Raw genomic sequence first — 15102 nt, 5'->3', positions numbered from 1 at the left:
AGGCAAAAGTGGATTGGTATTTGCCAACATATATTACTTAAAGGAAAGGCAAGCATCTGTTTTGCTTCACATCCCAGTTTGGACGATATAAAGACTAATAGGCGAACCGTGCACTAACAGAAAGCGACGTGGAGAAAAAGAAAAAGAGAGCGAGAGAAAAAAAGCAAAAGCAAAGGAATTAACTGTGCAGAAAAAGAAGAAAGTCACAGAAGGGAAGATGAAAGCATTATGAAATGTAGTTGATGTAGGCAATTTAGGACAAGGGATTTAATGACGTTTGTGAATGCGGCACAGACAGCCGACATGGCAGCCAAACGTGAAAGGACAACACAACTGTAAAGGCAGGCATGATGACGAAGCAAAAGAAAAGTGGGTCTCAGTCAGCCGCTTCATTGTTCCCACCAGAAAAATGCGACAGGGAGAGCAAGGACGAAAACGGCGCCTGTGTCTTCTAAGCGATACATACAGCTGTTCGGTTAAACCAGCGCAGCCTCTAATTGAGTCCTTATATTTTGAGGTCGTGCGTGTAAACAGGAGCGGCTTTATTTTTTTTAAGTATTGTATAGAGTCTGACGAATAGAATGTGAAATGTGTGGCAATGTGTAGGTGAGAATATAATGATTAAGCAAAGGAAAGGGAAATGAGTCATACAGTCAACAGGCAAGTAAGAAGATGAGATAATGGCAGCAACATGTTGGAAACTGACCTATGATCAACCCAGCCAGGGACTATAATAGATGAGTTATTCATCAGACTTTCTGACTCAGAGTTCCTATTTTGATAGATCTGAAGTAGGATGGCATTTTTATTTTGAAATGTTGAGAAGTCCAAGGACAAACTGTACTCAATGCACGAATGTTCTCAGGCTGTAAAACCATACACGCCTGGGTTTTCTCCTCTTTATTTCAACACCACAACACTAGAGTAATGTATTGTACTGAGGGCATATTGCACCTAATTTACATTTCCCAGAATCATTTCTTTGTGTTACACTACTATGACATGGCTAAATACAACATTCACGTCCACACAGGGCTGTAAAAATGCTGCTGAAAATCACCAGATTGCCAAGCATTTCTTCAGCTTTGCAACAACATAATCACAGTTCCTGCAAGATCATCATCATTTCTTCACCGACACCAGTGTAGTTACCGCTCTGGTGACCTTAGCCTCATACCAATATCACCGACGTTTGCTTGGTAGTTAAAAAAAAAAATCAGTTTTAAACCAATCTTGAGATCATTAAAAATGTAACGATTTACGCACACTAATTAACAATTGAATGTGATCTTGATACATAGTATGCAGGATGTGAAAGACTATAAGTGAAATAGTCTCTGAATTTAGCTAGCTCATGTTAGCTAAGATCATAACGGTGTTTAAAGTCATAATTTGGACACAGTTTTAAAAATCAGTCTGCACTTAGGCTTCAACCTGGTCTTGTGGAATTTCATATAAATTATTATGTTTATATTATTATTATATAAACAGAAAAAATATTCAGAATTGAAACAGAATTGAAGAATATGAAATAAAGAACGGTCATACATTTAGTTAATAAAGATAAAAATGTAAATATGTAGTTTTTGTTCTCTTTAATAATTACAGCATGACTATGCATCAGCTACAAGACAGAGTCGTGTAGACTCATGTAAAATAGTCAGTTTACACAGTATTTGTCACATTACTTTAGCAGTTTTTAGATGGCTGACTTTTATGTTTACAGGCATGTTCAGGTCTTGTTGGACCTCCACCATGGCCGCCAGGCACAACCTAACAGTCCTGTAAAGGTGTCAGGGATACAGAGAGGTTTTCAACTGATGTAATCGTTTTCTATTTCCTCTCTTATTTCTGAGGTTAATTTTCACCCGAAGGCACAATGTTGTTTTGTGGCTCAGCTGCCCGGGCCTCCCACCACAGCCCTGTATTTATATTGCAACTTATCAGGATTGAATTCAAATTTAACCAATTAAGCTAACCAATCTCACTGTCTCTCCACCTCTCACAAATAAAAAAATCCAATCAGAGTCCTAGCTGAAGCGTGACAAACACAGGCTGACTCCTTGACTCAAAGGCAGACGATAAATTTGCCTTTGTAAGTCCCGTTTGAAATGAGTGTTTTCTCAAAACGGAGACGCTGGCCCTTCTCGTGCTTAAAGACTTTCCTCTATTTTATGTAGCAGAAAGATTAAAATCAATGCAAATGATTTCAGAAGCCAGCAGTTTTGTCCTTGGGTTAGAGACATTTTAAGACAGATAACTGCCACCTAAACAATCTGAATGAAAATCTATGGCCCTCCAAAAGTTAATAATTTACTTTATAACAGCCGAACCAAACCCATAACCCGGCCCCGTTGATGCACTGACTGAACCTCAGAGTGGAACGTCACCGCTTTTTTCCCCTTTTTTTCCCAGTGTCAGGCATATCTACGTGATGGGATGAGCCAGAGACATTGATCATATTGGCACGCTGGATTGAGCTGTAAATGAAGCCATGGTGTAAATCTTTGTGAAAGTGTATTAAAAGTATAAAATGCAGGCAAAAAAAAGCTGTTTGAACATTTTTTGGGGGGTGGGAGCAAAGACGTTTATTAAGTTTGACTAGTTATTTTATACTGAAGTTGTGTTATGGCTTTTTCCAATAGACTGTATATACAAGATGGATGTACCCACTTTAATATCACTAACTGGTTTCTGGTGCTCAGACTTTGAAGCCTCAATGTTAAAAGTTTTTACTGCTATTATGTTTGTTTTTTGAAGCCAGCTGTTGTCATATTTAGATCCAAGAAGTGCTGAGAAATGCTATTTTAGCATCATGGCAGCAATGCTGTCTCACAGCAAGAGGGTCCTGGGAGTCCACATGCACTTATTGGAGTTATGTTAATTAGTGACTCCGTGATAGACTGGGAAGCTGTCTGGGGTGTAGCACCTCTCACCCTGTGATAGTCAGGATAGTCTAGAACCACTTCTGTTTGACTGTGAGTTGGATAAGTAGAAGAGAATGGATGGAACACAAAGTTATCAGCCATAACCAGTAAGGTTGGTTAGCAAGTTGCATCCAAATACTTTATAGGTGCAAGGACACCCACAACAACAACTAATTAGCTCTAGGTATGTCATAGGATTGGTGACAAAGTCTGTCCTATAGCTTTGGTCCAGAGGGAGAGAAGTTTAGGTCTCAAGAAAATTCAAACTGGTGAACAGTTCTCATTAACTGGAATATTATCCAAAAACCATTGCTGCTTTTTGTAGCAGGCTGTACATGTGGTTTTAATTCTGTTCATTTGAGCTTTTGATGTTGATATTTTAACATCTTTAAAGTTAAAATTCTTACATTATCCTTATCTTAGTTCGGTCTAACATTTTTTCAAGTCTTTAAAATGTTAAATACTCAAGGATGCTAGCATGATAGCATAGGATTATGAACAAAGAAGGATTTGGCAGTTGACTGAAGCTTAAGATGTAAGCTTCAGTAGTGTAGTGGGAAACCTGAAAAAATGACTTGACTCAAAGTAACTCCGAAATTAATTTAACTGTGAAATCTAGCAGTAGATTTGTTTTTTGTGTGGACAGGATGTGATCAGCTGACCTCTGCTGCTGACTCCATTGCATTGTTGCTGCTCTCGAGCCCTAGGAAGTGTAAAGGTGCTATAAACACCTCAGTTTAGCAAACAGTGACCATGAACTTTACACCTTGCTCTTTAACATAGTCTGTTACTGTGAGTTTTACTACGCAGCACACTGCACACTGCACACTACCCAGCTGAGCCCACACTTTTATATTATTCTTACACAATAATGCAGCTGAATAACATAGTTAGTATTTTTCAGTTTGTACAATAAAAACATGTTATAATATGAAATAACAAGCAACACGTCCTGTACAGATCTAATATCAGATTAAAGATCTTTAATCTGATATTAGACTCAGGGCATCTCACTCAAACTGAGCTGTTGGTAGATTTAAGCAATAATCTTGATCTTCTATCCTCACTTTAACATATCTCTCAAAATAAAACAAATGTACTTTTAGTAAGTGTTAGTTTGTGTTTGTTGATATTCATTGAGGTGTTTAAAAATCCGATTTTAATTAAATAAATCAATAAACTTAAAAATCAATGTAAAAAACAAACAAAACAACCCATAATTTATACTCACTGCCCATCTGTAGAACTAGCTAGATATTTTGAATCCTGGGTATTCCCCTGTTTATTAGACACCTCATTGACAAAGGAAATATTTTGATAATTTGTGGTCATGAACTACAGTTTTGCTAATTTAATTGTGACTTGAAAGCTGACCAGCACTGCTGTCCCTAGAGAGACACCAGTAGCATAGCTAAACATCTTAAGCTCTCTTGGATACAGCAATTCTTTTATAAAGTGCTTCAATTATTAAGTCAAGGATATTTTTTGCAACTGTTGTTGGTAAGGCTACGAAGTTCAATTCAGTTGACTCTATTACTGTAACACCCTTAAGAAGCTGGTTCATACCATTGATCAGGGTTAGCATGCATTACATTTGAACCAAAATCCCCCTGAAATCCTGTCAACATCACGGGAGATTTGGTGTTACCTTGTCACACAGCGCAAGAGCATATCGCTGCGAGGATCTGTGGCCCTTTTGTTAATGCTGAAAGGATATACCTGTAATCTGGCTGTCTTGAGGAAGAAACGCTGAGCCAAAATAATTCAGGGGAAGTAGCTACAGTGAAGAGGACAGAGAATTAAACTGGTGGCCCGACAGAACGTATTACAGTGCTGTAAAGATAAAACACGTTATAGTGCTGTGAAGCTATATATCAAATCTTTCTAGGGTCCCGTGAGCTGCATACCCACCCGCAAACAAAACCCTGGAGATGAATCCCAGGCTATGAATCAAGTGAAGCACTCTGTAGCTACCCTGCAGCTTGTATTATTTTGCAGCAGCATTTTCTCAAATATATATGGGGTAAAATACATGGTATTAATTATTTATTGACATGTATTTCATTATTCCTTTAAGATATTTAAGGGAATGAGATGCCAAATGCTGAGTTTGTGAAAGCGTCACAAACACAGAGCTGAGTAATGAAAGCACTGGACTTTTTGTTAGCGAAGTGTCCAGATTTATTTAAGCATTTTTAACAGTTATTTATCTCTTTTACATGATGTAGTGTACAATATTAGTATAGCATCTATTTTCTAGTGGTCTTGGAAGAATCTGGAGCTCCTGAACATAAATCCAAATCAGGGTCATTACAAAGCTTAGACCCTCCTGCTGCGAGGCAATGGTGCTAACTGAGCCACCGTGTCGCTTAACATTTATATAGGTTATATACACTGGGCCTTTGTGTCAGCAGCTGAGATAAGAAATGGCTGCACGCAAATCCAATCCTTCCGTCATGCCAGGAAATCGGTAAACATAAACAAGGAAAGGGGAAAAAAGTATGTTGGTGTGGGGCGAATCCATTAATGCTGCCTTAGCCTTTAATGTGTTGCCCAACCTGCCTCTATGACATATTCAGAGAGGGGAGGTTGATAGAAATTTAACAGGATTGTAATGCATTGGTTTCATTAATTAATTTATAATGAAATTGTATTACAAGCTCCAAACACATTTGATTTAAAAATATGCCAGGTGTATAGCTAAATTACATCTTGCATATGTTAAAGAAGCAGAACATGGAGTACAACAGAGATTTATTTTTTCTTTTAGCTTTGTATAATAGAACATAATAGAGTATAAGTGTATAATCCTCTAGCTCTATTTCTACGCAGAGTCATATAAACCTGCTGCAACCTTTAGGATTTGCCTAGCAGGCCATGTTTTTCTATCATGATATCAGATGTTTTGAGTTCCTTGTCATCGCCCTAAGCATCATGCTTTGTGTCATCTTTTCCTTTCCCCGTGTCCAATCTGCACATCTAAAATGTTCTCTATGTGAGATAAGCTGTGGACCACTATTATCGTTTCACCGCCATTAGTGAAGTGGGTTTCCTTATACGTCAGCAGCCACTTTGGTCATCTAAAATCCACTTTTGCAGATGTCTCAGTCCTATCCCTCTGTGAGGTCTTAATGGGGAGATGGGATTTAAAGGTCTTGCACACAGCTGCTTTCTGTCACTCCCCCTCACCCGCCCCCTCTGTCTCTGTTTTTCTATTTATTTATTTTTTATGTAAATCGATCTAGTCTTGGGTTCCATTATTAGATTGGGGGGTTGTTCTGTGTACTGTACTGTGCCTGAGGCGGCTGGCTGTCTGGCTAACACATTACCCCACATCCCTGCTTTACTCCCCACTATAGATAACTGAAATTTAGACAACCATATAGATTGTCCACATGTGGGTTAATGTTTTTGCAATTTGATCCTGCTTGGATAGACAAACACACAGTAAGCATTCACACATGCACAAACACAAATAACAGTTGTGTGCTCTTTACGTTTTTATGCCATTTTCTAATAGGTGCAGACAAGTGAGCAACCACGAGGCAAAAAGAAAAAAAATGCTGAAATGTGTGTTTGCTATTCTTTGTGGCACCTGCTTAATCCAGAGAATCACAGCTCAATATGCTCTATTAATCCCTCTGGCTCTGTGCACCACTTCAATCCCACACCACATCTATCTTGTTTTTATAGGGCTGACCCAAATACTCCAGTGTTGAAGAGACTCACTGCTGAAGCTCTTGGGATTCAAAAGTCATCCATTCTTTAGCACTACTCTGCCTCTCGCTGTCTCGAACACACAACCTGCACGCGCTGGAAAACCCAACACCAGAATACATTATACTATAGTCATAAAAATGAATCAATATCAAAGTGCATAAAGTAAAAAAAATTCAGCTTTTTAAATGTTTTATTTCACTCTTCAGGTTCCACTTAAAGTGCACTGACACCACTTTGCTGTGTCAACAGGACTGAAGAGGAAATAGGCTCAAAAAGGGATTAGTGAGTAGCAGTTTAGCTTTGAATGTGAATATTTTGCGGAGCTCGGGACACAGAGCACAGATGTTAGTCTCATTTCATATCTGACAACGTGTCATGAGAGGAGATGCTAAAGGACAGTACAGTAGAATAAGTCCTAAATAATGCATGACAAATGCATTTTTTCCCTTCCGCTTCTGCAATAATCTGCCCTGATAAGGGCTATAAATGTAGAAATATTTAAACCACATTTGAGAGGGTTGGGAAAAACAGTCTAAATGTATTTCCAAGTTTCTATTCAACTCATGAAGACTGAACTAAGAGAAACTGTCCAGAAACTGTGTGCGGGTTTTTTTTTTAAAATATCACCCTTCCCATCTATAGAAATTCAATTTTTTTTTGTGTGACACTTTCTGCTGCAGCCAAGATATAAATTGCTTTCAGCCTAGTTCAATCTCAGACATCCACTTTTTTTCTGCTTCACTCTATGTTTTTAGTGAAAGTATCAAATGGTTACAAACACAAAAGTGTCCAAATAGGCTGGATATCTAGACCTTGAAGTTCAACTGGAAATCTAACATAGTAGTGAATTATTAATGCACTCACCTGTTAACATCTGCCACTCTTAGAGGAGAATAAGTGCAATCTTCCCTTTGTGAGAAAACAAATATACAACATTTGGACTGAAAAGTGAAAGACATTCATTAATTCTCTACTAAAACGATCCCTGACCTGCCACAGCTGAACAACTGCAGAGGCATGTGCTTGTCCTTTTTTTTTTTTTTCAAACAGTGGTTCATTACACTTGAAAATGAGTGAAATGTCAACGAAGTTTGTCCTTACAATTTTCACTGTTTTTGTAAGAAAGATGCATGCATAAAGTTATCTTTGCAAATACATGTTTAACAAATTCAGCTTGCAGCAAATGTGTCATTTGTTTTGGTTCATTATGGTGCCGTCTAACCTACGCTCTGTATGAAAGCCGACTGACTCTGGCAGATCACCTCGGATTTGTGAGGAAATCAATACTACAGCCTGGCTATATGCTGCTGCGTGGGCCTTAACGTTCTGACTAATGGCTCTGGTTATTGAAGACTGTGATTGGCCCAAGTTGTCACTGATGGTGTTGCAATTTAGCGGTTTCCAAATCTCCATCGTCAATACTGTGCTTGACTGTTGTGGTGTGTCTTAGTTAGTCAGTAAAAACAAAAAACAACCCCCCCCCCCCCCCCCCCCCCCCCAAAAAAAAAAAACAAAAAAACAACAACAACAAAAACTGGGATGCCAGTCAAGGTCTGAGTACAGCTTCCCATTGCACAGTTATGGTGACTGCAAATAGTTAATTAGCTGTCACATCATCTGCATCCAGCTACAGAGTATATCTTTCCATTCCACCTATGATACATAACTCAATTAAGCAGACATGATTTTCAGAGAAGTTTTTATACAGTTCCTAGTGCCATCCTGACTTCTTCATGACGTTAGCTCAAGACTAAAACATGCCCTTCCTTCTAGATAATGAAAAGTATCTCCAGATCAGTCTAGCTAATACAGCCATCTGCTAGCAACTCCTAATGGAGTTGGAGTATGGAGCCTCTCAACAGCTCTTGAGAGGAGTCTCAAGATTTCATATTTACACTCAAGGTTTAATTCAAGGTTTAAGCTTGAATTTGTCACTTCTGTTGTTGCTTTTCCTGAGACAAAGTATTTACTCTCCATTGAACTTTCAAAACAGCGCACACAAAAGTGTAGTTTTATAACTGTCTGTAATCTTTGATTATTGTTGCTAATTCAACAAAATGATTGTTGGCTGTGCAGTTGTCGGTTTTTTTTTTGTAAATCTTGTTGGCTTTGGCTCCATGGCAGAATGTTGTGAGAGGCTCTGTTGGGAATCCTCACAGATCCATCCATGTGTGCACATCCCCCCTGATGATATGATTGTTAATTGTTGAAAAAAACCCCTAAGTGTTGTTACTGAGTGCAAGATGTCTCAGTTTAGACACAATAATTGTAGCATATTCCGAGATTCTATTAATGTTTAGACATTAGACGATTGAAGTACAGCATGAAGCTTTTTAATATTTCTGAGCTCATTAAAATTTTACCAGAACAATCTACCAGTTCATTTGTGCTAACAGTTAATTTCTCTTTGTCTTGTAGGATGGAGGTCACAGGATTCCAGCTCCCTGCAGTGATTTGAGGATTAACCACACCCTTGGGAAAGAGAGACAGTGCTTATGTTCACCATAATGGCACCTGTGTGTGCAGCCAAACTAAGGGCTTGGCTCTTCATGCTGTTCATTTGGTTGACACTACATACCAGCATGCTTCAGTTTGCTGCAGCCACGATACAAGGGTACCTTGGAGACACAGATATGACATGCCCGTCTGTATGCAGGTGCGATGAGGACTTTATTTACTGTAATGATCGTGGTCTGAACTCCATTCCATCGCTGCCTCCTTCTGCGTCCGTCCTGTACCTTCAAAACAACCACATAAACAACCCAGGCTTGCCCATATCCTTGGAGCACCATCTTGCTGTCCGTGTGGTCTACCTCTACGATAATGAACTGGATGAATTTCCCATGCACTTGCCACCATCTGTGCGTGAACTCCATTTGCAGGACAACAACATCCGCACTATTCCTCGTACCGCACTGGCTAGGATGCCGTTGTTAGAGAAGCTCCACTTGGATGACAACTCAATTTCTACTGTCTCTATTGAGGACCAAGCCTTTGCTGATAACCCGCGGCTGCGCTTGCTTTTCCTTTCACGCAACCACTTGTCCAGTATCCCCTCAGGCCTGCCTGCTTCTCTGGAAGAACTCCGTCTAGATGACAACCGGATCTCAACTATCCCAACCCATGCCTTCCGAGGCCTGAACTCACTTAGATGTCTTGTCCTGGATGGGAACCTTTTGGCAAACCAGCGCATTGCTGATGACACATTCTCTCGCCTTTCCAACTTGACCGAGTTATCTCTAGTCCGCAACTCCCTCCAGACCCCACCTGTCAACCTACCCAGTGCCCATCTGCAGAGACTGTCTTTACAGGATAATGCCTTGACTCATATGCCACGTGGTTCACTGGATGGCATGCGTAGGCTGCAGAGGCTGGATCTGTCAGGAAATAACCTGACCACACTGCCAAAAGGACTGTTCAAAGATCTAGACAACCTGAGTCAGCTGCTGGTGCGAGGAAATCCTTGGCACTGTGGCTGCAACCTGCGCTGGCTGTATGACTGGCTGCGTGCCCGTGGTAACTCCATCACTGTCAGAGGTCTAACTTGCCATGGGCCTGACAGGGCGAGAGACATGTCTTTGACAGACCTGACAAGTGAGATGGAAGAATGTGAGGTAGTCAGATCAGGGTCCAGAGAAAAAGGGGGCATAGGTGGAGCTGAGAGCTCGACCACCAACACTCCTCCACAGGGTTCTCTCTTCACCCTTCGTTCAAAGCGTCCAGGTTTGGGGTTTCCTGACTCCGGGCTAGACTACACTCTTAGCAGCAGTGGTGTCGGGAAGAGCCTGGCCCTGAACGTGAAGCCTCTGTCACACAATAGCATCCGGGTCACCTGGAGTGTGGCACAGCCCAGCTCTTCCTTTAGGTTAAGCTGGCTTCGACTTGGAACTGGGAACACCATGGGATCAATCACAGAGACCCTCGTCCGGGGTGACCATCGAGAGTATCTGCTTACCTCGTTGCAACCACGTTCTAACTACATCATCTGCATGGTGCCCCTACCTGCCAGTTCAGAAAGCAAAGGGATGATTCCTGGAGATGTTGACTCCGATGAAGCTCTGGTTTGTGCAAAAGCTGAAACGTCAGACATCAGCCCAATGGAGGAGGAGGAAGGTCAAGACTCACGGCAGATGACAACGCTACCCCTGGCAGGGATCATTGGTGGGGCTACTGCCATTGTATCTTTGGCTCTTATTTTTGGTGTCTTTTGTTGGTATGGACATAGGACTGGACATTTGTGCACCCGTGACCACTATACTCGCAGCAGCTCCAGAAAAAGTAAAACCTATGATGATTACATCGAGTCTGGCACAAAAAAGGACAATACCATCCTAGAAATCCGTGGCCCAGGGTTCCAGATGACGCCAATGGCTGCTTGCCAGCCAATGCAGCCAAAACCCTTACGAGAGGATTACATCATTCATACCATATTCCCCTCCAATGGCACTGGCTTGTTTAAAGGTACCAACAATGTTTCTAATGCAGGACATGGCTCCAACCGTGGCTATAGAGAAGGAGGAATCCCAGATATAGACTACTGTTACACATGATGTACTGTACCTGATTCTCTTCACAGTGTTATTGGTAAACTGTATAGATGCACAATATCCCTTCGCATGGACACTGAAGCACCCCTCTGTGCCTTCTTCTTCTGGTCTCCCATTCCAAATGACCTGCTGTTTGCTCAACTGAGAGTAGTATATGTGATGAACTGGAACTGAAACTGTGCAGGAACAGTTCACTGCAGGAAGCAGCAGCCAATGCTCCAGGTGTAAATGCACAGCTGAGTGTTTTCTTCACCATCTTAGTAATGGCCTGTGTATGTTTCCTTTTCTGCTCTTTCCCTGTGACATGTAAGCAAAGAATGTATCCTCTGTGGAAAGGTCAAACTTAGCAAACTTAGCAGGTAGAGTTCCTCTTTCACACACAGGAGCCACACCAGTCAGCTCAAGGACCGGTGAGAAACAGACATTTTTGGTACTCATTTCCTGCTCACCGGTCATACACAGTATGTAGTCTTATCAACTCATTGTTCCAAATGCCTCAACTATATTGATGTGCCCTACCAGCTATCCAAGGAAAGGGCTTTGTAAAGCTGTGAATTGTTCGATTTCAAACAACCCAATAACCACTTGTCTTAAAATAGGCTTGTTATTACCTTATTAAGTAGTTGGCAGGGTGAAGATCTTATAAGGGCTGGTCAGCCTTGGTTATAGCTCTTGAGGTCATTCACCTGAGATCAGTATTGTAGTGCTGCACCGGATAAAATGCAGCACGAGTGTGTAGATAATTTCCTTTGGTACCGACTGGGCTGTGTTTGAAAAATGCTTTGCTATTTTTTATCAGTGGTTTGTTTAGTAATGAAATCCTGCACAGCTCTCTTTATTTATTTATTTTGTTCCCAATGTGATGGTTTTTGTCTCTGCTAAAACAGCTTTTTTTTCTTTTCGCCCCCGTGTTTTTCATTATTGATGAATCCCAGCTTCTGATGAAGACTGTGGCTTTGTTTCTTCTAAACAAGTGCAGAAAATATACCGATGGCTGTCTCCTGGTTCATGTTCTGTTAAAACCAGCAGAGTGAATTCTTGATTGTGACTATTCTTAACATTATGTCATTTTTAAAAATTAGACTCCGCCCAAAGACTAAGCATGTCAGCCTGCTGAGACAGTAATGATCAACCTCAGTCCTTCTTTTCCGATGTTGTGCCTGTGTGCGTCGCCTGTGTGCGTCACCTGTGACTTCAGTCGGTGGCTTTTGGTTGTAAAATGTTTCTCCACATTCTTAAAGTTAAGACAGCTTTTGGTTTGTTTTTTTCAAAGCACCCAGACTGAACAAAATACTAATGTGGAGTCTCTTTGGGGAGGCAGACTCTTGCGAGTGAACTTCAAAATTTGAGGGCAAGAACTGTGAGCGCAACTGAGAGTTTAAACCGCAACACTGTTGACCTACACTGTGGGGCGGCGGCCAAGCTGTGTGGGTGGGTGGATGGACAGGTTGGGCTGGCAGCAGGGTGACTCCTTGGCGATGGGAGTTCATTGATGTTTGTTTTAGCAACGTTAAAAGGCCTCCACTCGATCCACCTCGTTTATTACTGAGCAGCACTAAAAATGTAAATGTATTAGCACTTAGCAGGGAACAGGGATAAATGTAACGACAGGCACGGGGAGACGGAGGGTAAAGAAACATCTCCATGCGCTGACGAAGACGCAGGATTGATGGCTCTGGCACAGTGAGATCACCCATGCATAAATCTGTTTGGCATATTAGCTTCTACCCTTGGATTTAATATTGTCCATCAGTTGTTTACCACTGTGTTGCTCTCAAAGGGGACACCAATTGTGCTTCCTTGACTATTGTGTCTGGCAGAGTTTTACACTGTTGTCAGACAATATGTCAGTGGAATGTAATTATTATTTTGCACCCAGAATCACCGGCTTTAAACAAATAACATCTTACTGGCCTGGCTAAATTTTGTTTCGGGGAATGTTGATATAGTGTAATTGCTATTTTATATGTGGGTCTATTTAAGATGCATACTTCCTCATCATTTGTATAAATAAAACAAAACAAAACAAAACATGGCCACAGTCACATAAATATTTTTTCTGATGAAATAATAAAAAGTAATGGTGCCATTACTTTGCGTAAAGAAAAAATGAAAAAAAAAAATCATGTGAACCTGAAAAATATGTGGACTTTTCTTTATAAATTCATCTTCAGAGGGGATCAATAAAAGTTTTATAATCTTGTTATTACTGCAACCTATCATTTACCTTATGCCAGGGGAGCCATTGGTGGGGAATAAAATTCTATTTGAGCAAGCTGGCTTTTATGCACGAATTAGACCTACATTTTTCTTGCATTGGATGAGGGCGCCGAGTACTCCTGGGATAATCAGCTACTACCTGAGTTTGAGACACTCGGAGAAAAGAAAAGCAGAGATAAAATGGAGCAGAGAGGAATCAACAAGCTGCTGCCCGCAGTGACTTTATGTTTGCATGCAGCCTGGAACGCCACAACACCGAATGTGCTCAACTCTAAATTAACAACTTCATCAAAACACTTCAGATGAAACAGAGTAATCAGTCTCTGCTGGGCTGACATTTTAGTCCAGTTGAAGGACTTTGAGCATCAGCTGGATGCCCTTCACTTACCTCTGGATTTCATCTGCCTGATCCAGCCTCTTGCTAATTTAGTCGAGAATAACAAAGATGTTGCATTTGCAATACAAATTACTAAGTCAGTCAATTAATGATTAAAAGATAACGACTTTAAAGAGCAACACTGGGGTGAAAAGGAGCCTTTGGTTGAAAGCATATTCAACAATACCCAGGATCACAAGAACCTGTGCCCTTACAGCACGAGGCAGTGGTGCCGTGGTGTACTAGCACACTTTGTTCACTTTCACATCTCTGCAGAAACTTGAGAAAATACACCACTGGACAGCAAAACCTCAGGAGGGATAAGTTGTTCTTAAAGCAAATCGCTAATTAAATTCAACTTTTTTTTACATAGCGCCATATCACAAAAGCAGTTGCCCCAGGGTGCTTTTATTGTAAGGCAAAGACCCTACAGTAGTACTGGGAAAAGCCAGAGTTAGGGGAGGGAGAAAAAAACATACAGTGTCAATCTTCCGTTAAAACAATCCCCACATCCACTCTGTGCTTGTGTGAATGACAGAAAGCACAGTGTTTGCTAGTTCTATTGTTTCAAGCTGCAGACCATGAAAAAACAGTGCACATTTACCTCGTTTGCAGGTAACCAGTCTCCACCGATTGAGTATAAATGGAGAAGCTATTAGCAGCCTTTGTATACCCGCAGTCATGTGGAGTTTGACTCTCAAAAGAAGGCTTATCTCTAATGTCTTTGGTGGACTAACAACACCCCACGAACCTGACATATGCAGATATTCCAAAAGAAGACACCCTCCTTTTGTTACTCTGCTGTCGCAGTTTGGGGATTTGCTTTCTTTGCCTTCTTCTATACTGCTTCAGTTTCTTGCTGACACACATTTGACTGCCACAGAACTGCAGTATGCTGCTATTTGTTAATGTTTATGCCCATGGGAGTGCAGAGGGTCTGCGAGAGATTTAATGAGTGTTTCCACAGATGAACAGAGTGACAGCTGTTGCAAAGCATTGTGAAGAGCAGTATCCTCCAAGCAGAATAACAGAAGTTGATTGGATTCACCTCTCCTTGACATGCTGTTGCTGTGAGTCAACCTAATAAAATGTCATTAATGCTTAAAAATATACGTTTTATTCATACTGCATCTCTTAGATTCTGAATGACACTTTTGAACTTTACTTCTCCAGTTGTCTTTTCCCTTTGGACAGGTATAATTAAAGTAAAGCTTACATGTTTTATTAATCAAAAACAGCTAAATGCATTTGGAACACAAAGCAAGCCTGGTTTTAAAGGGAAACTCTATCAAGTTTTCAATGTCAGTTGGGT

General features: G+C 40.8%; 1 protein-coding gene across 3 annotated transcripts in view; it reads left to right on the top strand.

Annotated features, from left to right (window-relative positions):
- Window positions 1-13500, top strand: part of flrt1a (fibronectin leucine rich transmembrane protein 1a) — a 46585-nt gene extending 33085 nt beyond the window's left edge. For all 3 annotated transcript variants that reach the window (XM_080867230.1, XM_080867232.1, XM_080867231.1), the window contains exon 3: window positions 9066-13500. In XM_080867230.1, coding sequence (XP_080723356.1) covers window positions 9143-11197 — 2055 coding nt within the window. In that variant the 5' untranslated portion in view covers window positions 9066-9142 and the 3' untranslated portion in view covers window positions 11198-13500. The remainder of the gene's footprint in view (window positions 1-9065) is intronic.
- Window positions 13501-15102: the final 1602 nt, after the last annotated feature.

The sequence above is a fragment of the Rhamphochromis sp. 'chilingali' genome (genome assembly GCF_963969265.1).
Source record: "Rhamphochromis sp. 'chilingali' genome assembly, chromosome: 19".
Lineage (NCBI taxonomy): Eukaryota > Metazoa > Chordata > Actinopteri > Cichliformes > Cichlidae > Rhamphochromis > Rhamphochromis sp. 'chilingali'.
Note: the sequence above shows the minus strand (reverse complement) of the source record. Positions and strands in the feature narration are given on the sequence as shown.